The sequence below is a fragment of the Erithacus rubecula genome (genome assembly GCF_903797595.1).
Source record: "Erithacus rubecula genome assembly, chromosome: 10".
Classification (NCBI taxonomy): domain Eukaryota; kingdom Metazoa; phylum Chordata; class Aves; order Passeriformes; family Muscicapidae; genus Erithacus; species Erithacus rubecula.
This window is the reverse complement of record NC_136662.1, coordinates 13,177,534-13,202,621: the sequence shown is the minus strand read 5'-3', so window position 1 is coordinate 13,202,621 and position 25,088 is coordinate 13,177,534. Positions and strand designations below refer to the sequence as shown.

General features: G+C 38.9%; 1 protein-coding gene across 3 annotated transcripts; it reads left to right on the top strand.

Moving 5' to 3' along the window:
• The first annotated feature begins 726 nt into the window (after positions 1–726).
• Positions 727–23,290, top strand: SH3GLB1 (SH3 domain containing GRB2 like, endophilin B1). 3 transcript variants are annotated; one of them, XM_079313441.1, is made up of 10 exons: positions 727–919; positions 3,645–3,786; positions 6,325–6,453; positions 8,145–8,278; positions 8,589–8,681; positions 10,648–10,686; positions 16,022–16,111; positions 16,548–16,648; positions 21,599–21,830; positions 22,818–23,290. In XM_079313441.1, the coding sequence occupies exons 1-10, from the start codon at positions 848–850 to the stop codon at positions 22,923–22,925; spliced, it is 1,140 nt and encodes a 379-aa protein (XP_079169567.1). In that variant the 5' UTR covers positions 727–847; the 3' UTR covers positions 22,926–23,290. The 3 variants fall into 3 exon arrangements, with proteins under 3 accessions (XP_079169567.1, XP_079169568.1, XP_079169569.1); XM_079313443.1 differs by lacking the exon at positions 727–919 and adding an exon at positions 1,248–1,366; XM_079313442.1 differs by lacking the exon at positions 10,648–10,686 and having other exon boundaries at positions 729–919.
• Positions 23,291–25,088: the final 1,798 nt, after the last annotated feature.

Below are 25,088 nucleotides of genomic sequence, written 5' to 3'. Positions count from 1 at the left end.
GCGGGGCGGGGCCGGAGCGGGGCGGGGCCGGAGCGGGGCAGAGCGGGGCCGGAACGGGGCGGGGCCGGGGCAGAGCGGGGCCAGAGCGGGGCCAGAGCGGGGCCGGAGCGGGGCGGGGCCGGGGCAGAGCGGGGCCGGAGCGGGGCGGGGCCGGGGCAGAGCGGGGCCAGAGCGGGGCCAGAGCGGGGCCGGAGCGGGGCGGGGCCGGGGCAGAGCGGGGCCGGAGCGGGGCGGGGCCGGGGCAGAGCGGGGCCAGAGCGGGGCCAGAGCGGGGCCGGAGCGGGGCGGGGCCGGGGCAGAGCGGGGCCGGGCGGGGCCGGGGCAGAGCGGGGCCGGAGCGGGGCGGGGCCGGAGCGGGGCGGGGCCGGGGCAGAGCGGGGCCGGAGCGGGGAGGGACCGGGGCGGGGCGGGGCCGGGGCAGAGCGGGGCCGGAGCGGGGCGGGGCCGGGGCAGAGCGAGGCGGGGCAGAGCGGGGCCGGGGCGAGGCGGGGCAGAGCGGGGCCGGGCGGGGCCGGGGCAGAGCGGGGCCGGAGCGGGGCGGGGCCGGAGCGGGGCGGGGCCGGGGCAGAGCGGGCCGGGGCGGGGCGGGGCCGGGGCAGAGCGGGGCGGGGCGGGGCCGGGGCAGAGCGGGCCGGGGCGGGGCGGGGCCGGGGCAGAGCGGGGCGGGGCGGGGCGGCCGCCGGCGCCGCTCATCCGGCCGATCCGGGCCCTGGGCTGACGCCGCGGCCCCGCCAATCCGCTGCGGCCGGGCCCGGCCCGGCACCGCCCCCGGCGGCTCCCACAGGGACGGGCCGGAGCGGCCGCCGCCGCCGCGGGTGTCCGGGCTGAGTCAGCGCCCCCGCCCAAGATGAACATCATGGATTTCAATGTGAAGAAGCTGGCGGCTGACGCGGGCACCTTCCTGAGCCGCGCCGTGCAGGTACGGACCGCCCGCCCCTGCCGGGGCCTCGCCGGGACGGGGCTCTGCCGGGGCGGAGGCCGCGGGTGGCTCCGCTGGGCCGCCGCCGGGCCCGGCGCTGGCCGCTGGGCGCTGGCCGCTGGCCGGGGCGCTCGGCTCCGCCCCGGGGGCCGGGAGGGGCCGGGCCCGCCGCGGGCTGCCCGCTCGGAGGAGCGCCGGGCCCGGCTGTGCCGGGGGGCGAGGCCGGAGCGCTGGCCGGGCCGGGCGGCGATGGGCTGCAGCGGGAAGGCTCCTCCGGCCGCGGGCTGGGCAGGGAGGGGCGGCGGCTCGCCGGGCGGGGGGCTGGCGGGGCTGAGACAGACCAAGGTCGGACGGGCACAGAGGGGAGAAGGCGCCGGCACTGGGGGCACGAGGTGCGCAGGCATCAGCCGCCGGGACACACGGACTTTGTGCGTGCGAGGGACAAAGGTGTGTCTCGCCTGAAATGAGCATCTGAATTTTACTGGCTGATGGAAGCGTGTTCATATCGCTGCCTGATCGGTAAAAGTCGAGCTCTGATGTGACACATGAAAGTCCGATATGCTTGTGCTTAGGCTGTTTGGTTTGTTTTACCTTTAGTATCGTTTTTAAGCTTGTTTGATAGCCCATTGTTTCCTATTTGGTTTTCCCCTTTCTTCGCAGTAAGGGCACTATAGCTGTCTTTTGTTCCGTAGCGCTTGTCTCCTTTCCTTATATAATCAAACTTGAACAGATTTCCCGTATGGAGATGGGCATCCAAGCAGTATATAGTAATCCACTTTGGTTTCTTACGAGTTCTCACTGAGTCATAGTCAGGTTTGGAATGTGGTAAGCATTGTTATCTGGTCTGACCCAGTCAGATGTATTGCCTTAAATCTCAATATTCAAGCAGAACCAATGATCAGCAGCACAGCAGAGCTCTGAAAATGCAAACTCATCAAAAAATATTGTTCCAATTTAAATGAACTTAAAGCAGTCATTGTGGTTTCTCTTTATGATGGAGGCATTTCCATGCTTCCCCCACTACTCCTGGCTTCTTCCCCATCTATATGCTTCCCAGACTGATTCTTCCTTACCAACCTCCACTTTGTTTTCTTGTTGGACAAGGGAAAAAAAAAGTCATGCAGTTTCACCCTTCCTTGTAAAATTTTGTGATGGGACCTTGTGATTTCATTTAAATGTGTATGTGAAATCTAACGTCGTGGTCTTCACTAAGCAATCTTCACACTCCTGAGAGATTTATGGAAATATCGGAAATATTAATAATTTTATATACAAATACTCTAGTCTGTAATTAGTAAAAAAATACTTCCAGACCTGTTTTTACTGTATTGTAAAAGTCTGTGAGGTTTTTGAGAACACCGGGCATAGTTTTAAAAGCCTTTTAAACAGCAGTAGTGGTACAGCCATGAATAATTTACCTTCTTCCCTATATGGCAGCTGAACTTTCTCATGACTGCAGTTTGCTTTTATGTAGAACTGCAAATGCCAGAAGCATTTATCAAGATGTGCATGCTATCAAAGTTGGTTAATTTACATGTGACGGAAATTAAAACTAACTTGGACAATGCAATTTGCTTCTATTGTATTTTGTTTCTTACTGGCCGCCAAAAAACTTGTTAAGGATGAAATTGGACAATCAGAATTCTTCCAGTCCCATCAAGTTCCTAATTGGTAAATTTGTTAGTGACTTACATCATAAGTTAGATTCTCCTGAGAATGCCTGACTTTGAGCAGTGTGCTGTCAAGGGATGAGGTCATCATGTTGGGAGGAACTACTGCTCTGGGAGAGGCAGGCAGAGCCCTCCCTTCCGGCTGTGCTTGGTTCCTGGTGGGAAATGTGGAGCTTCTCCCTGTCTGGGATTGAAAAACAAACTGCTTGGAGATTAGTAAGACGTGGCATGAGTTTTGGATCAAGTGAAATGAATCATCTGATGGATTTATTTAGCTAAATGAAGGGAAATTGTACTTCATGGTCACTGGAATCACGGCTTGGGTGAGAATAGCAGAGGTCATCTTACTGTTTCTGTGAGGTGTTCCAGGATTCTAAAGTATTTATTGGACACTGACATGTCCTATTGTGAAAAGCAAAACACTCCCCACCCCCAAAGATGTATATTTTACAACATTCCAAGAAAGTTTGTTACAGCTTTTAATCCTTGTCGTTAGAAGCTTTAATGTCTAATTTTAATTTAAATCTTCTTATTGAAGTTTAAACTCCCTATTTTTGTCCTGTTTTCTCTGGACAGGACATATTTTTAAATATATTCAAGGTAGCTGCAATGGCAATCTGTTTTGTCTTCAGGTTTTACATGAGGATAATTGACAAACAATTACAAAATATACAAGATTGAAGTAATCTTTTAATTAATTACCTCTGGACTTTCATTTTGGTTAATGTTTTAAAGCACACTGTCCAAAATTGGACAAAATGCTTCATGTGGGAATTCTCAGTACCAAGTTTAGCAGAGAATTTCTTCATAATGTTATAAATTATCTTTTGCATCTTTGTCTGATTAATGTCCTCCTGCCCCCTTTTTTTACTGATAGTATGGATGTGTTGGTGAACTTAATAGCTTTCAAATTTGTCCTTAGATTTTTAGTGATGACTGGGGAATAGTTATATCTTTAAAAACAAAATCTTCAAACTAATATAAGTGACTATTTTAAATTTGTCCTGGAAAATTATTTCTATGAACTGAATATTTTTAACCTGACTAACTTGCAGTTCACAGAAGAAAAGCTTGGTCAGGCAGAGAAGACTGAACTGGATGCTCATCTGGAGAACCTTCTCAGCAAAGCAGAATGCACTAAATTGTGGACAGAAAAAATAATGAAGCAAACAGAAGTATTATTGCAGCCAAATCCAAGTAAGGAGTCCTTCAGGTTTTTGTTTTCAACTTTTGAATTAATAGATATGCCAGTGTAAATATTTACTGCAATAGCTATTTCATAAGTAATGACTAAATACAGCAGTTTTAAAATTTGAAGGCTGCAGTTATGGAAAGTACATTTTGAAGAGCTGGTAAGAATTGGAGACACTGCCAATTGCTGGTACTTCCTGAACCTTTCAAATGGAGAAAACTTTATACAGAGCTTTTTAAACTCTCATACTGGTTCTATACTCTGCTCAGTCTCAGATTGGTTTTTTGAATTGTTTACTATTTAATTGAATTTCCAATTCTAATTGCAGATATCTTGGATAGTTGTAAGAACTCTTAAAGTTTTTCGTGGGGTAGATACTGTGGCTCAAGAAACTTCATTACTGTTTCATTATTTAAACTCTCTGCACAATACAAATCAGTTTGAAGCAGGCAAGATTAACTAAAATACCTGTCTTTAACAATTCTATTACTGAAGAATTAGCACCCTACGTAAGCAATAGAAAAAGGTCAAATATGATTTAATCATTGTTGAGTCTCTTACTATAGCAGTAACAGGAAAAAAACACAGGCAGAAGAAATGAAGTTTTATTGTATGTTAATTTTACTTGTTTCTGAAATTGCTGCCATGAGTAGTAATGTTGAAGGGATCAATTTCAGACTCATCCTACAGTTGTGCTAGAGTTTGGAGCTATAGGAATTTGCTTAGTGTATAGATCTAGATTTTAAGTCAAGACCTGGTATCTAGTCAGTGGGTAAACTTCACTGAAAAAATCTAAACCTCCTTTAGGTTTGCTGAAATGATAATTTTATAAAACTGCTACTACCTCTGCACTGAAAACATAAATGCTCTCCTTGTGATGACATACTGAGCTAGGACTTATTACTAAAGGTAAATCATACACTGCTAACACTTCTCTAAGTAGATAAATTCTTTATTACAGAGATGTTTGAAATATTACTTTGGAAGCGTGTTGCATCTTTTAGTTCCATAAAAACAGTATTTCAAAAATAAACCAACTAATAATGTGGGAAAGGTTTAGTAGAACTTGCAGAATATTCTATCTCAAATTTCTGCTTTTGTCAATGCCAGAGGAAATAGTTGTCTTTTTCATTTAATTCAGTATTTGTAATATCTCTTGGACTTTTTCTGAAACTTGTAAGCTTCAAATATTGAAGCACTGGCTGGAGGCTAGTGGAAATGTATAAAGAAGTTTCAGTAGAAGGATGATATATGGTAGTGTCTCAGTTCTGCTCACCAATCCATTTTCTGATGGCTAAAAATACTCAGTATTGAGCAATGATCTTTTTGAATGTAACTTCAGCTGTTAGCTGGCCTACTTGGGAAAAGGGTCACATGCTGCAGAGAGCTGCTTTTGGTGGTTGTTAATGGAGTGACTCTGTCTGGGGGAGGAAAAATCACTTTCAGTCCCATTCATAATTGCACCTATAGATCATGCCTGTGTAATAGTCCAATAATTTTAGATTACTTTCCAGTTCTTTTGTGATCTAGTAAAAAATATATATTATGGCTTGAGTAAAAAAGAACAACAAATCACTTTTAATTATTTTTGATTCACTCTTGTTCCTGGGGAATGCACTAGTACCCCTAATGGTCTGTCTTAGATTAATTTTTGTGACCTTCATGAGAGAGTAGTTATTTAGTCCACTGCTGTTAAAACTTGTCTAATTAACAGGAGCAGTTAAAGTGGCAGGTTTGTTCACTGGACAGCTTCTTTGTAGTTGTCTGTACTGTAAATAAAGCCAGCTAGGTGGGAAATGAAAGCAGTTGGTCAGAGAAAACAGGTATTTTATCAGAGGAGTTTGCTTTTTCAAGTACAGAGTCCCTGTTCAGGTGTGTGATGCCTTTCCACCTAAAAGCTCCCTGTGGCTTAGTACTATGATAGATGGGTAGTAATGCTCACATAGTCTCAGCAGGTTTTTCTGATCATTTTATTGCTCAGACTAATAAAATAGAGAAACACAAAGTGAAACATTTTCTAATTACTTTTAATGATTTCTTTCAGAGTGTTTCTAGGGAGCATGGGGCATGGGAAAGAAGATATAATTTCTGGGGCTGTTGAACTTTCAGACTGTCTTAATAGGGAAATTAGAGTAGTTGTCAAACTTCCCACTGCTAATTGTAGTGAACAATTTTCACCTTTTTTCTGGAGGAGTAACAAAATACTGTTTTTTTTTTTTTTAAGGAGAAGTGTTCTGTCTTCTCTTACTGAGAAGACTTCTGATCAAAATTCTGAAAAGCTGTATAACTATGCTAATGGAGAAAAAAAGTATAAATTTTCACTTTTTCAGATGGCTTTAGGGAACACTTGAACATGGCACAGCAAACATGGAACATGGTCAGTTTACAAGAACAGGATCTCCAGCTTAACATTGTTCACTTAATGTTGAGTTTAATGGCTGGATATTGAAATTCTTTTTTTGTGTTCCTGTTTCTTCTTTGTTTGTTTCTCTTCCTAACTTGTGCTTTGAATGACAGTAATTGTGTCAAATAAATATTTTTAGATGCCAGAATAGAAGAATTTGTCTATGAGAAGCTGGACCGCAAAGCACCGAGTCGCATGAATAATCCAGAGTTACTAGGCCAGTACATGATTGATGCTGGCAATGAATTTGGCCCAGGAACAGCCTATGGTAAGAAGTGAAAAAATACAGATACAGGCTTTTTAACAATATAAAATTATATTTCTTGTCTTCCTCTAGATAAAGCAGTTTAATAACATGTATATCAGTTTGAGTTGACTTGCTATATAACTGAGCATTGGGAGATCAATGATGAGGTTTCTGTCCAAATCTGGAAATGAACTTGTTGTTGGGATGGTATCCATCTTCATGGATAGATAATTATCTTGCCAGAGCAACTACTTTTGGAATTTAGTTTCCCTGTTAAAGGAACACATCTGCATATATGATAGTCTTTACTGATTTTATTAGTTGTTTGGAGTGAAAATGTTACCTGAAATTGACTTCTGTAGTAAGAAACTTCTCTAACTGTACAGTGTTCCTGCTTTCCTTAATTTATAATAAGGATAGCAGTGTGGAACACAGTCTAGATGTTATTCCTCCTCTAGAAAATTTATATACCTGTAACAGGATGGTTGGGGGTATTACCTCTAATATTTTTACACTGCTGTTAATTTAAAAGTCTCAGTCTGTTGTTCTCTACAACTCTTAAAGTTGCCGATACAAATTCAGCTGTTAATTCAATTTAAACAACTGAAAAATGCAGGTGTCTGTATATGTTGTGTATGCAAAGTCTGATAGTTCACTCTCTTGAAGTCTTTCTTCAAAATTACTGTGGGAGGGAAAATTTGTTCTGTGAAGAATCAGTTCCTTTATATCTGCAAATAATGATGTTCCTTTTCAAAAAAGGAAAACCCAATTAAATGAAAGTAAATGTTTCATTAAATTCTTATGCCAAAATCTGTAATGACAAGCTTTGTTCCTCTGACTTGTGTGATTTTATCTATCTGTGGCCTTCCTTCTGATCATCAGCCACAGGTCTTACTTTTTAACATCCAACAAAGTTGCACTTAGAGGCACACAGTCCCTTGAGTTGCAGCATTTTTTGAATTCAGGCAAATAAGATAAAATGTTTGCATATAGATACACAGTTAGGATTTCATGTAATGTCATAAAGTCTTAGTTTTCTGAAAACTTAGTGTCCTTTCTAACTAGGCAGTGTCAGGCTGTTGAAGTTGCTTTTAATATACAAATTTCAGTTCCAATACTTGCAACTAAATTTCAAAGTATTGCTCAGTTAATGTACAAATGCATATTTAGAAGTTTGAGTAGATGGGGGCGAGGAAAAGCACATTCTTTTCCAATATCTTAATAAGCTTTTTCCTTCCTACCAGCTATTCCTGTCTTAAGAATGTTATATAGGAGAGGAAGTTGTTGGATTAAAATAAGTAGGTATGATATCCAGTTCTGAAGTAGGTGTTCACTGTGGAGTTGCCATTATTAGTGCCATTTCTACAATGTGGTCTCATTGAGATCTTGCCTCAGCCTGCGATTTTTCATAATAAAAATGGTTTGGCTTGTTGTTTGTGTGGTTGTTTATTTTGGTGTGGGGCATTTGTTTGGTTTTTTTTTTTTGTTTTTTTTTTTTTTTTTTTTTGGTTTTGGGTTTGGAATGGTTTTTGTTGGGTGGTGGGGGGGTGTCTGAGTTTGTTGCACATTTTTTTGCTTTCTTTTGAAGGCCCTTTTCATGGCATTGGGTTTTTTTTTTTTTCATACTGCTGGCCTAAACTTTCCTGACTGTAGCAACCTGTTTTGTTAACCTCCTGCCTGAAAAATATGATTAACGTATTTTTCCCTTGCAGGAAATGCACTCATTAAATGTGGAGAAACACAAAAGCGAATTGGGGCAGCAGACAGAGAACTAATTCAAACTTCTGCTATAAACTTTCTCACTCCCCTAAGAAACTTTATTGAAGGAGACTACAAAACTATTACTGTAAGTTGAATTGTACATTTTTCAGAATTTCACGTCAATTGTAACTGTCAGTCTTGAAAATATAGTAGTTTTTTCCCAAGATAAAAACAAAGTAATGATGAAAACACTTGTTTGGTAACTATTGTTCTAAGAGAAGTATGCATATTGAGTATAAACTGTGTGAGAATAATTAGGATCTAATTCTGATTCTCTCTTCAACTGAAGAACTTTTTTTGTACATGATACTTCATTAAAAGCATTTCCAAGTAGACAGTCTTCTGCTTGAGAGTGTGTGTACCCATTCTCACAGACTAACCTGACTCACTTTCAGAAAGAACGTAAACTGTTACAAAATAAAAGACTGGATTTGGATGCTGCAAAAACCAGACTGAAGAAGGCAAAAGTTGCTGAAGCTCGAGCTGCAGTAAGTAGAGTTTTTTCAGTTGGTCCATAACTTTCAGACTTATTAAAACATATTTATCGACTTGACTGCTTGGTTATGTTTCCAGTCCTGGCTTCTTACCCTGGTTGTTTTTCTAGGTACTTTTGTAAGAAATGCCTTAGTGGGACACAAGGAAACAGAAGTGAGTTACTGATCAAGGTGTTAGTCTTCTACTTTTAATATTCCATCAAGTTTGCCTTATTCTCTTCTTGATTTGTAGTAGATGAGCCTATTCTGGCAAAAATTTATTGATACAACCTACCAATATGGGTGTAAATACAAATACTTGAATCTCTGCACATGTTGAAGTGTGTGTATAATTGCTTTCAACTGATGAACCTATCTGTACTTAACTTGCCTATGTCAAAAATATTTGTGGCTTCTCTTTATGTATTGCTATTTTACACCACCAAACACAGGTGAGACTCTTCAACTCACATGACATAACCATTCTGATTCTCTCAAAAAATGCTTATTCAAGGAGCTTAAATTGAAAAAAGTTACTGCTTTTTAAACTCTTAAAATGCCCATAGTGCAGGAATGGACTGTTGACTGTGTGTAGTTTCTTCAGGGTATATTTACAATATTTTCATAGCTATATTTTGATTGCATTCCTAAAGGTTAACAGCTAATGATAGACAATGATATCTGCTATAAGGGTTAATGCAGTAAGGGTCACACAAATTAAGAAATCCAGACAATTCAAATACACAGGGACAGTGTACATGATGGAGAGGCAGAAGGACAGTCAGGTTCTGCTGGCTTTTCCAAGTGGCTGTTTTTCCTGAAGGATCTGAGAGACATCATCTTGAGCTTTGAAGTGTGTTGCATCTTTGGGATCGTGGTCCATCTAAAAACCAACATAATCTCTACCTGACAGATCTGCCCTTGTGTGTCAGCCCATGTCATGCACACTGTCCCTCTGTATTTAAGCCATCTGTATTTTTAAGTCTATGCATGCATTTTCTCTTATGTAAATTCTATGCAAAAACTTCTCTATTTGTCAAGCTTTCTTAATCTGTAAGACTAACAATGGACACCAAATAGTTCAATTTAGAAGCAATGGATAAAGGAGCATTGGATAGTAAACTATTCCTTTGCTTGACTTTGTTCGGAGTTAAGTTAAAAAAAAAGTGTTTTTATTATTAATTTCATTTGTGGTGTAGTAGCAGGTATGTATCTTATTTTCTAAAGCAGTGCAAAGACCATTAGGAATTGTTCCCCTTGAGCCTGTTATTAAAATTATATATGTATATATATTATACTGAAGTTTTAATTCCATCACCAATGCAATCATTCAGAGCTTGGTGCCAATTGCTACTACTTCTTGATCCTGAGTATTCATACAGAAAGTATGCAGTTTTATGCACATAATTTAGTGCTGGAAGAGCATGAAACTCTAAACCTCTTCGCTATTTTGCCTGTACTTTAATGTTAATTACAGTTTGACAGCAGTGTGCATGCTTAAGAAGTATCAGATTGTAGAATTCCAGCAGAAATAACAAAATTGCAGCTCTTCTTTATCCTCTGCAATATAGAAGTGAAAACTAACCTGGATGTAGGTGTGATGCAAATGGGTCACATTCTGCTGGCTCCCTTATTTATGAAGGAAGAAGGGCTGGACTGATAGGTTAGTAAAGTGTGTATTGAGGTACAGTGCAGATTATGCTTTACTATTTTCTGTGACAAGTTAAAGTAATAAATTTTATCTATATGTGATTACATATTTTTATAATTGGAGAAATCATTTCAGAATTGTTTTCCTGTGCTTACTGTACAACTGAAACAGCTTAGTTCAGTGTTTAAAATCAAAATTGAAACTGCTTTATTTATCTATATTCACTTCACAGTCTTAGCTTAAACTTGCAGTGCCTTGTGCTGATAATCTCTTTACATGCTATATTCACATTGTTGTAACTTGCTTTTGTTTTTTATCTATACACTTAAGCAACTAAACACCTCTCAGCCTGAAGAGAATAACATTATGGTAAATGTCTCTTACATGCTCAACTTGCTGCATGTAAAATGGCTAAAGGTTTGTTGGCCTCCTGTGTTCATTCATTTTCCTGTCAAATGTTTCCTCTTGCTATCCAGCTCATTTTGGTCTTGTTTCAGATGTTTTTCCATTCTAAAATGAATTGGTGTAATGCACTAAATACACTTATGTCAGTACAGCATTGGATGTTACTTTTATCAGGTTATTTCTGATAAATTGAAATATGCAGTATTATAGCCTAATTTATGTGATTTTATGAACGTAAACTTAGGGTACAAAGGAGTTACTTTTTCACTTCTGAAATTAGTTTCAACTATTGGAGGGAAGGAATTATTAACTTTTCCTATCTTCTTAATATGATTACATGTGCATTATGTGAAGTAGCCCCGAATACGTAGAAATTATTCCCTTCAAGCAGTGTGTTACAAAGAACTGCAACTGAACAATGTCACAGAAGTTAATGGCTTAACTTAAGAGTTAGCATGTATCCTAAACTTGTTGCTACGACTCCCTAGTGCATCTGGTTTTAGCACCATAGTTGTGAAAGTGGAAGAGAAAGGGATTAATTAGTTGTGTACAACATAGACTGTTCTGTCCAGCCTGTTTTGGTTGGGGTTTGGATCTGCACAGCATATTGGGTCTCATCTCAATTTAGTGTTCAGATTTCTCAGCTGTGATCAGATTAAAAAGGAGCAAATAAACTTATTTGTTACAGTTTTCTCCTACAACCTTTATACACATTTCTTCCTACCCCTGATTGTGTCATCTTAAAATGGCAGGAGATGAAGGTTAAAGAAGAGCCACATTGCAAGAGGGAATTGAAAGAGCAAGCTGAAGTAATTAACTTTTAGTCTAAATCCCTTGCAGTTCTATAAATTTGCTGTGCTGCTTGCTGCTACTCTTAATACTCAACTTGAGATACCTCTGTAGCATTTTTAATTAAATTTAGGTTTCAGTCAAAGTGCAAAATAGAAAACTGGTAATGAAATTAGCAAGAGAAAGCATTTATCTGTTTTAGTGTGAAAATGAGAATAGCTTTCCATAGTTTTCCATTATAACACATTAAGGTAGCTTAAATTCCTCCTAAGGTAATTTAGTTTGTCTGATTCATGTCATTTTTTAGAGTAGTTATGTCTTGTGTTGTAATAGCTTGTTTTAAGTAGATTCTTGCAATTTCTGAGTTCTACAAGTCATCACATTCTCTTCAGTATCTAACTTATTTCATAGATGTAATGCTGTCCATATTCATAATAGATTCATTGTATATGAAAGGCTCTGGGCAACTGACTTGTAGCACTCCTCAAATCCCTGTAAAGTTCTGGGGACAGAAAAGTACTTAAAAGCCAAAGTGTGATTACATACTGTAATGGAGTACCACTGATGTCTTAAGTCTGTATGTTTTTATTTTTGCCTCCCCCACTCTTAATGCTGACTAGATATGGGCTGAGGAAGTGACAAAAGTAAGTAAACAATTTTAAAATTGCAGAATTCTGCAATCATAACTTGTGCTGGTCTGTAATAAATGATATTACATGTTGTTGATTTCAGTCTGATGCTGGCAGCCTGATGCATTACATCAGAATACACTGGGCCCCTCCAGGGCCTTTTAGGTTTTAGTGGTGAAACAATGCCCCAGGCTTGTTTTGTAGTAAGCTGTTTCTGGCTGTCACTTAGTTCCACTACCATATGATTCTCATGGGGCAAGATACAATTGACAACTGCAGGACTTCTCTGAAAATTTACTGGTATGGTGTCTTGTTACAAACAAGCTTATTTGAAAATTCTCGGAAATATTTGGGTCTAGAATTCTAAACTCTTCTGAAAACACTGATCTTCAAGTTTTACTCAGAACATGGAATATCTCACCTTTCTCCCCAGTGTCACTAGATCTTCAGCAGCCCTGGAAGCTAGTTTGTAAGCTTAGCATTAGCCTTGTCTGTCATGCCATCCTTTGCCCAGAGACAAACTCAGAGGAGCTAATGGAATGTTAGGCAGTAGCTGCTGTGATGCCTTGAGAAAAGCTGTTCTTAGCCTCACTGGCTCTGGGAAACCAGTATTGGCAGCAGGCTCTGAGGAGATGCACTAAGAAATCCTTCCTTCCCTGTTAGCACATTTCTGTAGAGGAGGGGTAATTAAAATTAGGTCAAGAGAAGGATAGCAGGGGCTTTGGACTATGGTTTTTAATGGGAATTAGCTAGGCAGCTGTGGGACCTGTAGGGAGAAGCTGGGATATGCAGCTTCAAGTGAAGTCTTGGGAGTTGTGGGAATTGCTCTTCCTACTTACTTTGAGTTATGGTGTACATCATAATTGTGTGAGGACACACCTGCACAGGTGAGGATGAGTGTGAGTTCAGAGGGAAGGAGGCATTTAAAGTAAAAGGAGGGTTAACTGTAAAAGGAAGGTGAGTTCAATTTTGATCCCAAAGCTTGAGAACTATTTTATTAATTAAGTAAAGTGACATTTGAAAGCAGGAAACCTGTCTGCTGGTCCTATATTGGGGAAAATGGCAGGGAAAGAATATTGCTGTAATGAAAACTAATCTTGAAGCTATTTGCTTTTCAGAGACAAGGGCAAGCAATGTTAAGGGTAGTGAAATTTAACAGATTATGTGTTGTAGTATTTCTTCTTTCCAAAGTGCTTAACCATAGCATAAAGAAGACAAAAAACTTTAGCTCTTGTAATAAATTATTTAATTCAACATCTCCTTTTTTGTTTAGTATATAAATAGCAGAGACTATTGAGAACAAACTATAACATTATGTACAGCTAATAGAGCAGTAATCCATCCACATTTCTAAAGGCAATCTGTCCTTCTGTATTTGAGAGTCAGAGGAGGAGATTCAGAAATGTCTTCAATTTAAATATAAGCTTCCCAGCAAAGGTTTCAGACCATCCAGTTATCTGTGTCTCAAAGGGTTGTATATTTCTGGTTAGAATAAAAGATGTGCATGGTGACAATGCCAAACTTTCTTCAGCTTAGCTTCCTCTAACTCTGCATCTCAGAAGGAATATTAAATACCAGGTGCAGCTATATATCCACTACCAGTGTTTTACTAGAAGCATGTCTAGTAAAAGAGCATTAAGAAAGTGATTTTATTTCATATGCTTTTATGGGCATTGTCCCTTTGCTGCAGGATTGCACAGTACTTCTAAGAGGTCCTGTACTCCTGTGTGAAATCTGGGGAGATTATTTGCATATGAATACTCAGATTCAAAACCTGGGGTGTCATATTCTTTGGTTGCAGAGCAGGTGCCATTTTGAGGGGTCTTCATGAGACATACCTAGTGAGGCCTTTTAATGATCCTAAAAACACAATTCAACTGCAGCTAGGAAGTTTAGTCTTGTATTTTTGAGCTCTTCACTGTTTAGAAACAAAGGTGACCAGGCCATAAACTTCCCAGATTAAAATTCACCTGGTTTTCACCTTTACCACAAGGTGTAGAGTAGATACACTGTCCTGCTACTATTTACCTAGCAAAATAGGGATGGGCAAAACTGATCAAAGACATCATCACATAATTCAGTTCATGTACATCTCTAAAACCAGTACATTGGGCTTTTGTAAATACATTTTAAGTCACTCTGTACAGGCTAAGTCAATATGTGTTACCACATTACCTGTTTTTTTTTTTTTTTTACAGAAAGTAGTTGATTTGCTAGAATGTTGTTGAAACAAATATAATTATTCTAATGTATATGTCCCCTTCTTGTAAGTTCTTGTTCTCCTGTAATTATTTACCTGACAGGGAGACAGAAACATATTACAACTGCTGACTTCAGAGAAGTGAGAGACAAAAGTATTTCTCTCCAGATAAATTATTTACTTATTGCTTTGATGTTTTTTTTTTAAAGAAAATTAAGATGTTACATTTCTTCCCCTCTTGGCTATCAGATTAGCTTTTTTCATCTGTTTGTTCTTACATTTCTCCCAAAGACTGACAGATGGATTTAACTGACACTAATTCAAATTTAATCAGAAAATTCCAAGCAAAGATTCTTTCCTCAACAAACTTTGAAGACCTAATTAGTTTGAAACTTGATACAAACACTGCTATCTCAGTTTTGAGTAAGAAGCACACAATTGTCTCTAGGTACTTCTGCACTGTTTAATTACTGTGTAAGCCCTTGCAGCTGCAGTGACTTCAGATGGAAAAATATTTCTTAGAAAATCATTCTTCTGTGCTGTTTTCTGAGGATCCATGTGGCTTTTCATACTGATTAACATTAGCTGAATGCAAGAGCAGAATGTTTGAAAACACATGAAATGCTTTTGAAACCAGTGCTTTACTGGTACCACCTCATTAATTTTCCTGAAAATATCTTTCCTTCTTTGTTGAGAATAGTATTTGCTGCATCTTGAACTTAATGAAGATTTTTGCCCTTGGGTTTGTTTTTAGAAATAAGACACTAAATGACTATAAGCATTGAGGCAAATTAATCCAGATTCTAGGCTGAGGGCATTCTGTGTTGAAACAATCAATCTTAGAGCATTTATTCTGTATATGTGTGTTTAGTGTTCCTTTTTTTCTTTCCCCCCCCTCCCCCCAAAAGTATTCTGAACTAATTTTGTCTGTGCTAGACTGAAGTAATTTAAAACTAGTGACAATGATAACTTATTTAAAAATTGTTGGGAGCTATATGTAACGGAATAAATTTGAATTCTTGAAATACGAAACTTGTATTACATAATTTTAATAGAAATTTTACTCTAACTGTAGCACCAAGTGTTGAAATGTTTTGTATAGTTCAGACTTATTTATTTTCAAAGACTCCTTGATTACAAGCTCCAGTAATAGTTGTAGTTTGGTGGTCAGTATAAGACATGAAATGATGAGACATTCTGGTAAAACTTCACATCAAATATTTATTTATAGCTGATTGCTGTGCAATTACCTGGCAAAAAATACCCTGAATTATTTCATCAGAGACCTGTTAAGTTGATGTATAGAAGAAAATTCCATTATTCTTGGCTGCCACTGGTATGCTAACCAAACCCCTGATGCAGATATGGTTGTGCCAATCAACTCTTGGTTTGTTACTGGGAGAGGTGGGGTGGTACTGCTGGCAAAGAAATGCCTTTATTTTGCATATGTAGTAGGTGTCTGATAATAAATCTGCTTGCTGTGTACACAGTACCTCAACATTTCTGAACCCAGAATGCAATTACTTTTTACCTGGTAAAGATCTGCAAAGAAAAAGCTCATTTCAAACACCTGGCTTGTGATTCATGTCCTGTATGAGCAGTGCTGCACCAAGTGGGACTGCTGCAGTGGGCAGGGGCACAGAGCACTGTACCAGTACCTGATGTGCATTCTTACTTCTAGTCTGAACAGGAGGTGAGAATTACTCAGAGTGAGTTTGACCGTCAAGCAGAGATTACCAGGCTGCTGCTGGAAGGAATCAGCAGCACACATGTGAGTACCCAAAAGGTGTCCAGGGGGAAAGTCACTGTCAGAGCACCTTCTAAAAATAGCCCCACTTGGGAACTGTGGTCTGTGAGGTTTCACTTCAGTGCATTAAAGCATCAAACCACAAAGGTTATGTTTTAATTCTAATGTAATATCCTCTGAATTTAACTTTACTTTTCCATTAACCTTCAGAATGCAAGAGCTTTCATTTTCATTCTTTATACTCAGCTTGCCATTCATCAGATCAATTGAGTGTTGAAACCACAAAAATGTTTACTCAAGTATATTATTTTTTCTGCCATTTTATCCTGTTTACCCAGTAAGTGCAGGCACTTTGCCTATCTGGTGTTTATCCCTATTGGCACCTGAGGAGGTGCCTGCTCTTTCCAATGCAGATGGTGCCCTGTTAGACTGAACCCTGGATTTCTTTGCTGTGTTACAGGCACATCATCTCCGCTGTCTGAATGACTTTGTTGAGGCCCAGATGACCTATTATGCACAATGTTACCAGTATATGTTGGATCTCCAGAAACAACTTGGAAGGTAGTAATACTCTATAAATTTCAGGAAAAAGTATAATAAATGATTATGAATAGTAGGAAATTTTATATTGATATAATAGTGATAAACACACAGACATGCTGGACTGAAAGAAAATGTATCTGTTCTTAGGTAATTGATATGTAATTACCCAGTGCAACTACTTCCCTAAGCCTACACACAGCACTAATGCTTTTTGAGAGTTGACCTACTGAGATTTTATATATTGTGTAATTGAGGAAGGTGAGCTCTTGGTAGCCTCATTTAATGTGACAAAAAGGAATTTCTAGAGATTTATTAGTAATCATTCACTTGTCTTATGCTTCATGCTACTAAACACTGTGCAATGTGGGAGAAGTTTTTATACTTCCAATAAATTCCTGTTGCTCCTTAATTTGGTACAGGTCATTGTCTGATTTTCTGATGAAGGCCTGTTCTCCACTCTTAGCTGAGTTGCCAGCATAGATACTGTATAGGGAGAAATTACTTCATTCTGTCTATTATCCAGAGCACACACAGTGGAATGAGCAAGTTTGTCTTGTTTTACTGTTTCATAGTTTTAGCATTTTTAAAGCAAGAGAAGAAACTGACATTAATTTGTGCTCTTAATCCTTTTGGGATGATTAGTGGGAATGTAGAGAGATCTACATTCTTATTGTTAATAAAGATTCTTTATTCTAATTCTTCACAAATCACCCTTTCTTAGAGTTACACAGTTCATGTTATTTACATGAGTGTATGCACTCTGAAGAATTGTCTATACTTAGAATTTTACTGTAGTGTCTGTTCTAGGTAACTGTCTCTGAGGTATCTCTGTTTATGTTTTCTCTGACAAGGAAATAAAAACAAAAGTGTTCTTGAGTCTCATCCTTTTCCTGACTTGCAACTTCCTGTGGTGTTTGATTTCCTCAGTTTGTTTAAATGTGTAGTTTAAAGACCTTTTTTTTAATCTTGAGACAGACTTTAAACTACTAAACTGTAGTTTAAAGTATTTAAAACTTCAGTCTAAAAAAAAAAAAGCTACATCTTTGAAGTTACATCCCCATTCAATACATTCCAGATATTCAACTATAAAATGTGGCAGCACATAAATACACCTTGTGGAATTGAAAGCTTGAAAACAAACATTTACGGTATTACAGAAAAACAACCTAGGAATTAAAGGAAATACAGTTACATAACTGTTTTGAGAGGATATTTTTAAATGTGTGCTCTTATCCTAGCATGTTTATCATACTGAAAGCCTTAAATGTAATACCTTATTCTAAAGAAGAATGTGTTCCTCCTTAAATTCTGTTTTAGGATTTATAGCTTGTCCAGGAACTGCAGTTTTTGTTTAAAATTTGTGTAAACTGCCACCAGGTATTTAAAAAGTGTATTTGAAGAAAATAGTGCCTTTAGGAAAAGAGATGGATGTGGCTGTGATCTGATTAGTATTTTTAATAAAATTACTATGACTGGTAGAAGACCAAAAGCACAGAAGCTTTGCAAAATTCTAAATACCTGTAACAGTGAAATGAAGTTTCTAACTAAAATAGTTAGGGTATAGAGTTTTGGGTGTGTATTTTCTTCCTTGTAGAAGGAAATGCCACTGAAGTATAACAGAGAGCACTGGGACAGGGTCTCAGGCTGTGCTCCTTGCTTTGGCAGTGTCTCCATTTATAGGGATGTGGTGTGTAGCCCTTGCATTAAAGAAGCAGGTGAGTAGGGTTTGTGTTCTGTGCTCCTGAGGTTATGTGGGCATCAACAGACCAAATAAACAACTTGGGCAGCTCAGCCAGATTTTGTTTGTGTCTGCCAGTGCTGTGTTGGTTAACACATAGTGCTGAGTTACACAGCTTTTCACACATCTAAGAACAGTATTGTGCAATATTCTCTTATGAAAGCCAAGAACTGTGAAGGGCTGAGTTTCCTTCTGAGGCTGTTGATTCACCAGAGGCATTCAGACTCCAAGTGAGATCAGTTTGTTACTTGAAACAGAAACCTGGTTCTCAGAGGAGATGCATATTATGTTTTACCTGGGTCAGAATCTGGGGTGTAAACCTATTCCTGGTTCCAAAGCTGAGCATTGATCTTCCTCATGTACACTCCAGAGACAGCTGTAAGGAAGGTGGGTGTACCTTCCCAACAGGTGGGGGGAAAACTTGTACTCAATTCTCTTTAGATAAATAGACATGTTTTTATGGATGTTTCTCTTCAAGGCAGCACCAGCTGCTTATCTCTCTACTGCCTTCCCCTCCTGTGAGGCTGGATTGATTCTTTAAATCAAGTCTCCCTTTTTTATTTTCAGTTACTTAGAATGAACTAAACAAATGCATTTCAAATATTCTGGTGCTCTGGCTGTTTTTTTTTCTTCCTGATAACTGCTTTTGCTCTGAAGTTTCTCAGCTTCCCTGACAGACAAATGTAAGCTGTGGCATAATTTTTTTTCAGGTTATCTATTCCTAGTATTTTACTCTACAAGCTGTGAAATTCCTGTTACTCAAGCATTCAAAATAAAAACCCCTGAACCAGACAACCTCTGTAGAGCTGAAACCTTCCAGTAAAGTGCCTTACATATGGCTTTGCAAAAGGAGTGAGACTTAATGCCCCACTGATTGACAGAGTGGTTATAAAGTTTTGGCTTTCTGTTCCACTGACTATACAAACCAGTGACCCTTTGAACTGAGCAGAATGACTTACAGGTAATTACTGTGTTAACTGAGAACAGGTTTAGCAGTATATTAAACAGTCATTTAGCAATATTGAGAAACAGCTGATTGTCATTTAAAATTAAATTACTCTGGTTGAATGCCAGCTAATCAAGTAATAAATACATCATGAGGCACAGCTGAGTTGTACCTACAGAAATGTGGGGTCTGGTTTTGGTTCCTTTTGTTGTTCTTGTCTGATTTGTTCAGGGAACATGATGAACTAGTTTGAAAAACTAATCTAGCAAATGAAGAAAAAAAAATTGGTGGAGTTGCACTGTCTTGTTGGTGAGTTAACCAGCTCTTTATGGTCAAATGGGATCAATGTAAACCAGAGGGGGAAGTGGGACTTCCTCCTTTGCACAGTAGTAGTAAGCTGCTACCTAAATTCAGAACAGTTTCCTGAAAGTCTTCCCAATTTTGCCATGCATTTTGGTCTGTCAAGGGGCTAGTGGTGTCCTTCATGTTATACTGCTCTTTCCTTTCAGTCAGATACAATTGTGGCTGCAAGGTGAACATGTTTTAAAAGCTATTCTCATGGAAAGTTAGCAACCTTCCTGATTTTTGGTTAGTTCAGACTATTGAATTAAAAGCAGCAGATTGCTAGATCTGACTCAAATGGACATTTGTGCAAAAAAGGGGTAAAGGAATGGGTCCATCCTGTTTGGTGGCACTGTGCATTTAACAGGCTAAGTATAGTGTGAACCTGGAACCTTGTGTGCAGGACTGCTGCTGCTGTTGCAGACATAGGCTGCATTGTTTCCATTATTGTCACATGAACCAATAATAGTTGCTGCATTGTTGAGTTTAGTTTTTACCTGCATCAGCTCCATAAAACAGCTCCTCTTTTGATCAAATGAGCACCAGTAATGCTGTAGATGTGGTTATACTGATCTGGATTTACACAGGTAGATTTGCCACTGAACTGCACCTTCAGAAAGAATCTGACTGGGGAGCAGAGGTGGGAAGAGATGAGATGAGCTATTTTCTCATGGGTCCGCATGTGTGGCATAGATAGATCTTCCCTATGTCAAAAGAGCAGGCAAAAAGGAGTAGAGAGGTAATATGCCCATATCCCAGATGTTAATGAAAAAACATCTGTGTAGAAGGACTGATGAGGGAAATTCATGTAGGAATTCACTGGTCAAAAGAATGGAGGGAAATGCAGCTATAGTTCCAGGTCATTATGACTCAGTCTAACTCCTAGTTGCTGGCCCTTTTTTACTGCTCAGCTCTGTGACTTTTAAAAAATTTATTGACCTACTCTTAAGGTAGAATTGAGATGGATGCTAGAACCAAATAAGGCAGCAAAGGGTCAAGAAATTGTTACATCAGCTGATAAAGGAGTGAGTTTAGTCTGCCATGGAACTGCATCCCAGAATGTAGGACAGAGTGACATGAGACATTCTCAGAGCTCATCGTTGCTGGCCCATTCCTCCTACTCTACTGCCCCAAAATCTCTTGCTGCTTTGCTCTCCTTTTTGCTCCTTCCATTTTTCAGTCATGTTATTTTATGCTTTCCCTTGTATCTGCTCTGTCACTCATAACAGTTTTTGTGACTGAGCTCATTAACTAAGTAGGAGATTATAGACTTTTTTTCCCCTCTTTTTCAGTCAGGTTAATGAGTTTAATTGACTTCATGGGAGCGCCTGGCAAGCACTACAGCTGGCACTGAGCAAGTAGCAGCCTGACCTAGAAATGAGGAGCTTAAGTTGACATAAGTTAATTTTTAGTGCAAAAAATATTTTTTGCTTTACAGCATGAAGTTAGCTGAATCAATGAACTGATTTAGATTGCAGAAATAGTTGTGTGATTTTGCTTGCTTTCAGAGGGAGGCTGTGGTTTTAAGTTGTATTATATTTCCCTGATCTGGTTCGTCAGCACAATCTTTTGTGTAACCACATAATTGAGGAATGAGCAGGAGGAGGTGGAGGCTACTTTTCCTGGCAGAGCTGTCAAAAGAAATGTTTAACAAAGTACAGTCTGAATTAAGTTTGACCAACAGTGCTTTTTTGGTTTTGCCTTTAAGAGACAAATATCCAGGGTTTTTTAAGGTGGCAGTATTTCTTTTAAATTACCTTGATTTGATTTATGCTGCTTATCAGGAACAAGTATCTTTGTATCTCAGTTCTGTTCTCATACTGCTGTCTACTGGTGTTTATTGCTGATAAAAATAAGAATGCTAATTTAGGCATGGGAACATGTATAATGCCCTGTGTAAAATAGATTCACTCAGAAATCTTTTTTTATTCTTCTCTCACAGCTTTCCATCTACTTTCCTCTCTAACAACAATCAGGCTTCCACAACTCCTGTGCAGAGTGTTTCTTCTCCCTCAGTCTTGGCCTCAGCCTCTGCTTCATTGCCTTCAGTAAGCAATTCAATGGTTACTTCAGGCCTCAGTGAACTGAAGTCATCAAGTGGCAGCAGAAAAGCAAGAGTTCTCTATGATTATGATGCTGCAAACAGCAGTGAATTATCTCTACTTGCAGATGAGGTAAGATTTTCTATGCACCTTAATCACTTGAAAGTAAAATGGGAATGCTTGTGAGTAGCCAGTTCAAATAATGCTACATCAAAAAGTCTGTGTAGTTGATTTTTTAAATTAAATTTCAATAATACCCTTGGAGCATTGTCCTGTGCCTATATATCCTAATATTCTGTAGTGAGGGTCAACATCTGTGACACCATCTCAGCTTGCAAGAACATTTGCAAGATAGTCAAGATGCAGTTCTGCTTTCTACTTTCCAGCACACCTTTAGCACTGTTATCAATATGATTAGTCTTTCAAAACATTGAATATTGCAATTTAGGAAGGATATGAAAATACAACTACTTCTTGCTTTGATGGTGAAGGTTGTGCTGTGTTTATTCCTGTTCCAGTTCAGATGCAGTCATAAGTCAGAGAGTCTGTACAAAGCAGATGGAGATAGATGATGAAGCACAGTGCTGGAACAGAGTTCCACCTGGTAAAGTGAATGTAGCTTAATACTGAAGAAGAAAATAAAAAAAAAAAGAAGTCAGGATTTTTGGGTTTTTAAATGTTCATTACTTCAGTATTTTTATTTGACTTTTTTCTTATCTAGAGTGACTTAGAATCTGTGGGCTCAGATTTTCTGTAAAGATGTAGCACAACACCATCTGTCTTTCTATCATGCACTCCTCAGAAGTTTCTTTTAGATTGCCTGTTAAGGCTAAGGATAGATACACTAGATTTAAAGATAAAGCATAATAGAAAATAAACAGTAATGAATAGAGTTCCAACAGAAAAAAAGTACTTTAAAATATGACATGTCTATTCCTTTCCATGGACCAGTGAAATAATTTTTTTGAGCATTAGACTATGTCCCACGGATGCTCATATTAAATGCTCTGTTTAACCTGGTTAATCTCAATTCCAAGACACTGGAAATCACATGAAGACAGATATGAACTCTCTTCCCTGCAAACAAAGTTTATAACAACGTGTTTCTCTTTTTTGTAGGTGATAACAGTGTACAGTATCCCTGGCATGGATTCAGACTGGCTGATGGGTGAAAGGGGAAATCAGAAAGGCAAAGTGCCTATTACTTATTTAGAACTGCTAAACTAAAAGGTTGGCCTGAATAGAGACTGTCAATTATGGCAACAACATATTTATATACAATTAACATTATGTAAGCAGGTTTATGTGTCTTCCATGTTATTGTCTTGAGGGACAAATACCAGCCATTAAAAACTGGCTTTTCTGCCAGCATGGTTGCACGGTCAATACTCTATTCAAACTTAATGTGTTTAAAGCTTTTACTTCATGTGCCAAGAACGTTTCCTACAGATTTGTTTCTACTGAAGTTTTCACTAATACAAGCTTCTACTTTTGAGTAATCTAGATTGAAAGCAGGAGGTACTGTTTTCTACTGAAATTTTTCATTAATGGCAAAGCTTTTCTTCACATGAAATAAACTTATTGTGAACTGATGCAGGTGTAATGCATGTTATTTGAATAACTAAAACCAAATGTGAAGCATAAACCATGTGATTCTGTTCCCAACATCAGTGGAGCTCAGACGTGTTGAATGTCTTGTGCATTTAGTCACCTCTGAAAACTTAAGGCAAGTTGCCAGTATGCTGAGATTCTAAGCTGCACCAAGGTGGATTGGCACAAAGTAGGGACATACATTCTGACTTGCTTTTAACCTTGCCTTATATTTTTTTCCTTTAATTGCTTTCCAGAGAATAGTCTAATTCAGTTTGATTAGTAATTATAAAAATTCTTTCATCTGCAAATCAGCCTTTATGTTAAATTGAGCACTGCATTTTGCTAACCAAATATGCACTGTCTCCCTACATTTCAGTAGTTGTATAGATGAACATACAATTGTTCAGATTATAGGTTGTAATGAAGTTCTGCATACCCACTTCTTATGCAGCAGTTTATTGTCATGTTCTAATTGGATTCAATTAGTGATAGGCATTTTGCTTTGCCAGACAATCTCCTTTCAGTGTAGGAATGAAAAAAGTTTCCAGTCTAAAAATGGCTTTATCAAAGGTAATATTATTTATATATAAAAAAAAATTCCTAAACACTTCACCCTTTAGCATTTCATAAGTAACAGATTTTTAAGGCTGTAAGATGGTTTAAAAAGTGTAGTTGAGGGGAATCTTCCTTTCTTTTAGTTTCAGTATATTTAGTTAGTTGTGTTGGACTTGTAGAAGGAAACTCTGTCCATCAAGAAGGAAATTCTCCTTGCAGATGATGCAGTGTTAGCAGAAGTCCACTTTAGCTGTGAGGGGACACTGCTACCCATGCTTAGCTAACTGCTTCTGAGCAGCAACTTCGTTTGCAGTGACATTTCCTTAACACATTTTTAACATTGTCATTACAAGCACATCATGATGAAACATTCAGCAGTAGAAATTACTTCAGTGGGATGGATAACTATATTATTTTAGGTCTTACGGCTGTTTAATTAAAAACTGATGATTTTTATTTTTAATTTCACTTCCAAAAATATTCTTTTATTTTTTGAGTGCAGAAGTTGCATTAAAACAAATATATCACATTGTTTCCTTCTTGGGGTAACTACCAAGAAAATCCCAAATTTATTCTATTAAATGCCAGTATTAGAGAGAACAATAATAATAGCTACTGCTGAAGTAAAAATGCTCATGAATCATTCATGATGAAGTGAATAAAAATAATAGGAAGATAAAACCCTACAGTTGAGAAGCAAAAAGACTGAACCATTTAACCACAGGTTGATCTTCTGCAGTCCTCTCTAGTGTGACCTGCTATCAAGTATGTTTAAATTAAAATTAATGTTGGTCATTTGACTTAATTTGTGGAATATTCAAGATAATTTTTAAAAATGGCTCTTTGCTATACTGGACTGTTTACTTCGTATTTAAGTGAAATAAAATGTTACAGAGCAGCATTTTAAATTATGATGGCAATTTAGTGAAATCTGAGTAGTACATCTACGTGAAGGCAACATTTGGCAGCAGTCAAAATTACTTTTTGTTATATGTCAACAGCATAAGCTGTGTGTGAGAGAAATTGAAGCTGATTATCTAAAAAAGCTGAAAATCCATATTCTCAGCTCTCTCTGTTTTTGCTTAATTTCAGCCCAAATGTAATGCAAGTAAAGAAACTTGTTACTGTTTTCTCAAACTCACCTATTTTGAGATTCCCTGTTGTAGCCTGAGAAGGGGAGCTAGTAGAACAGTGCTTGTTTGCACTTGTGTTACACTGGATAGAACTTTACTGCAGGTAGTC

Excerpts from the sequence above, each read along its gene's own strand:
- SH3GLB1 (XM_079313441.1), top strand. The coding sequence starts at position 848 with ATGAACATCATGGATTTCAATGTGAAGAAGCTGGCGGCTGACGCGGGC. Across the intron at positions 8,279-8,588 it reads GAGACTACAAAACTATTACT|AAAGAACGTAAACTGTTACA; the intron begins GTAAGTTGAATT and ends ACTCACTTTCAG. Across the intron at positions 21,831-22,817 it reads TATCTCTACTTGCAGATGAG|GTGATAACAGTGTACAGTAT; the intron begins GTAAGATTTTCT and ends TCTTTTTTGTAG.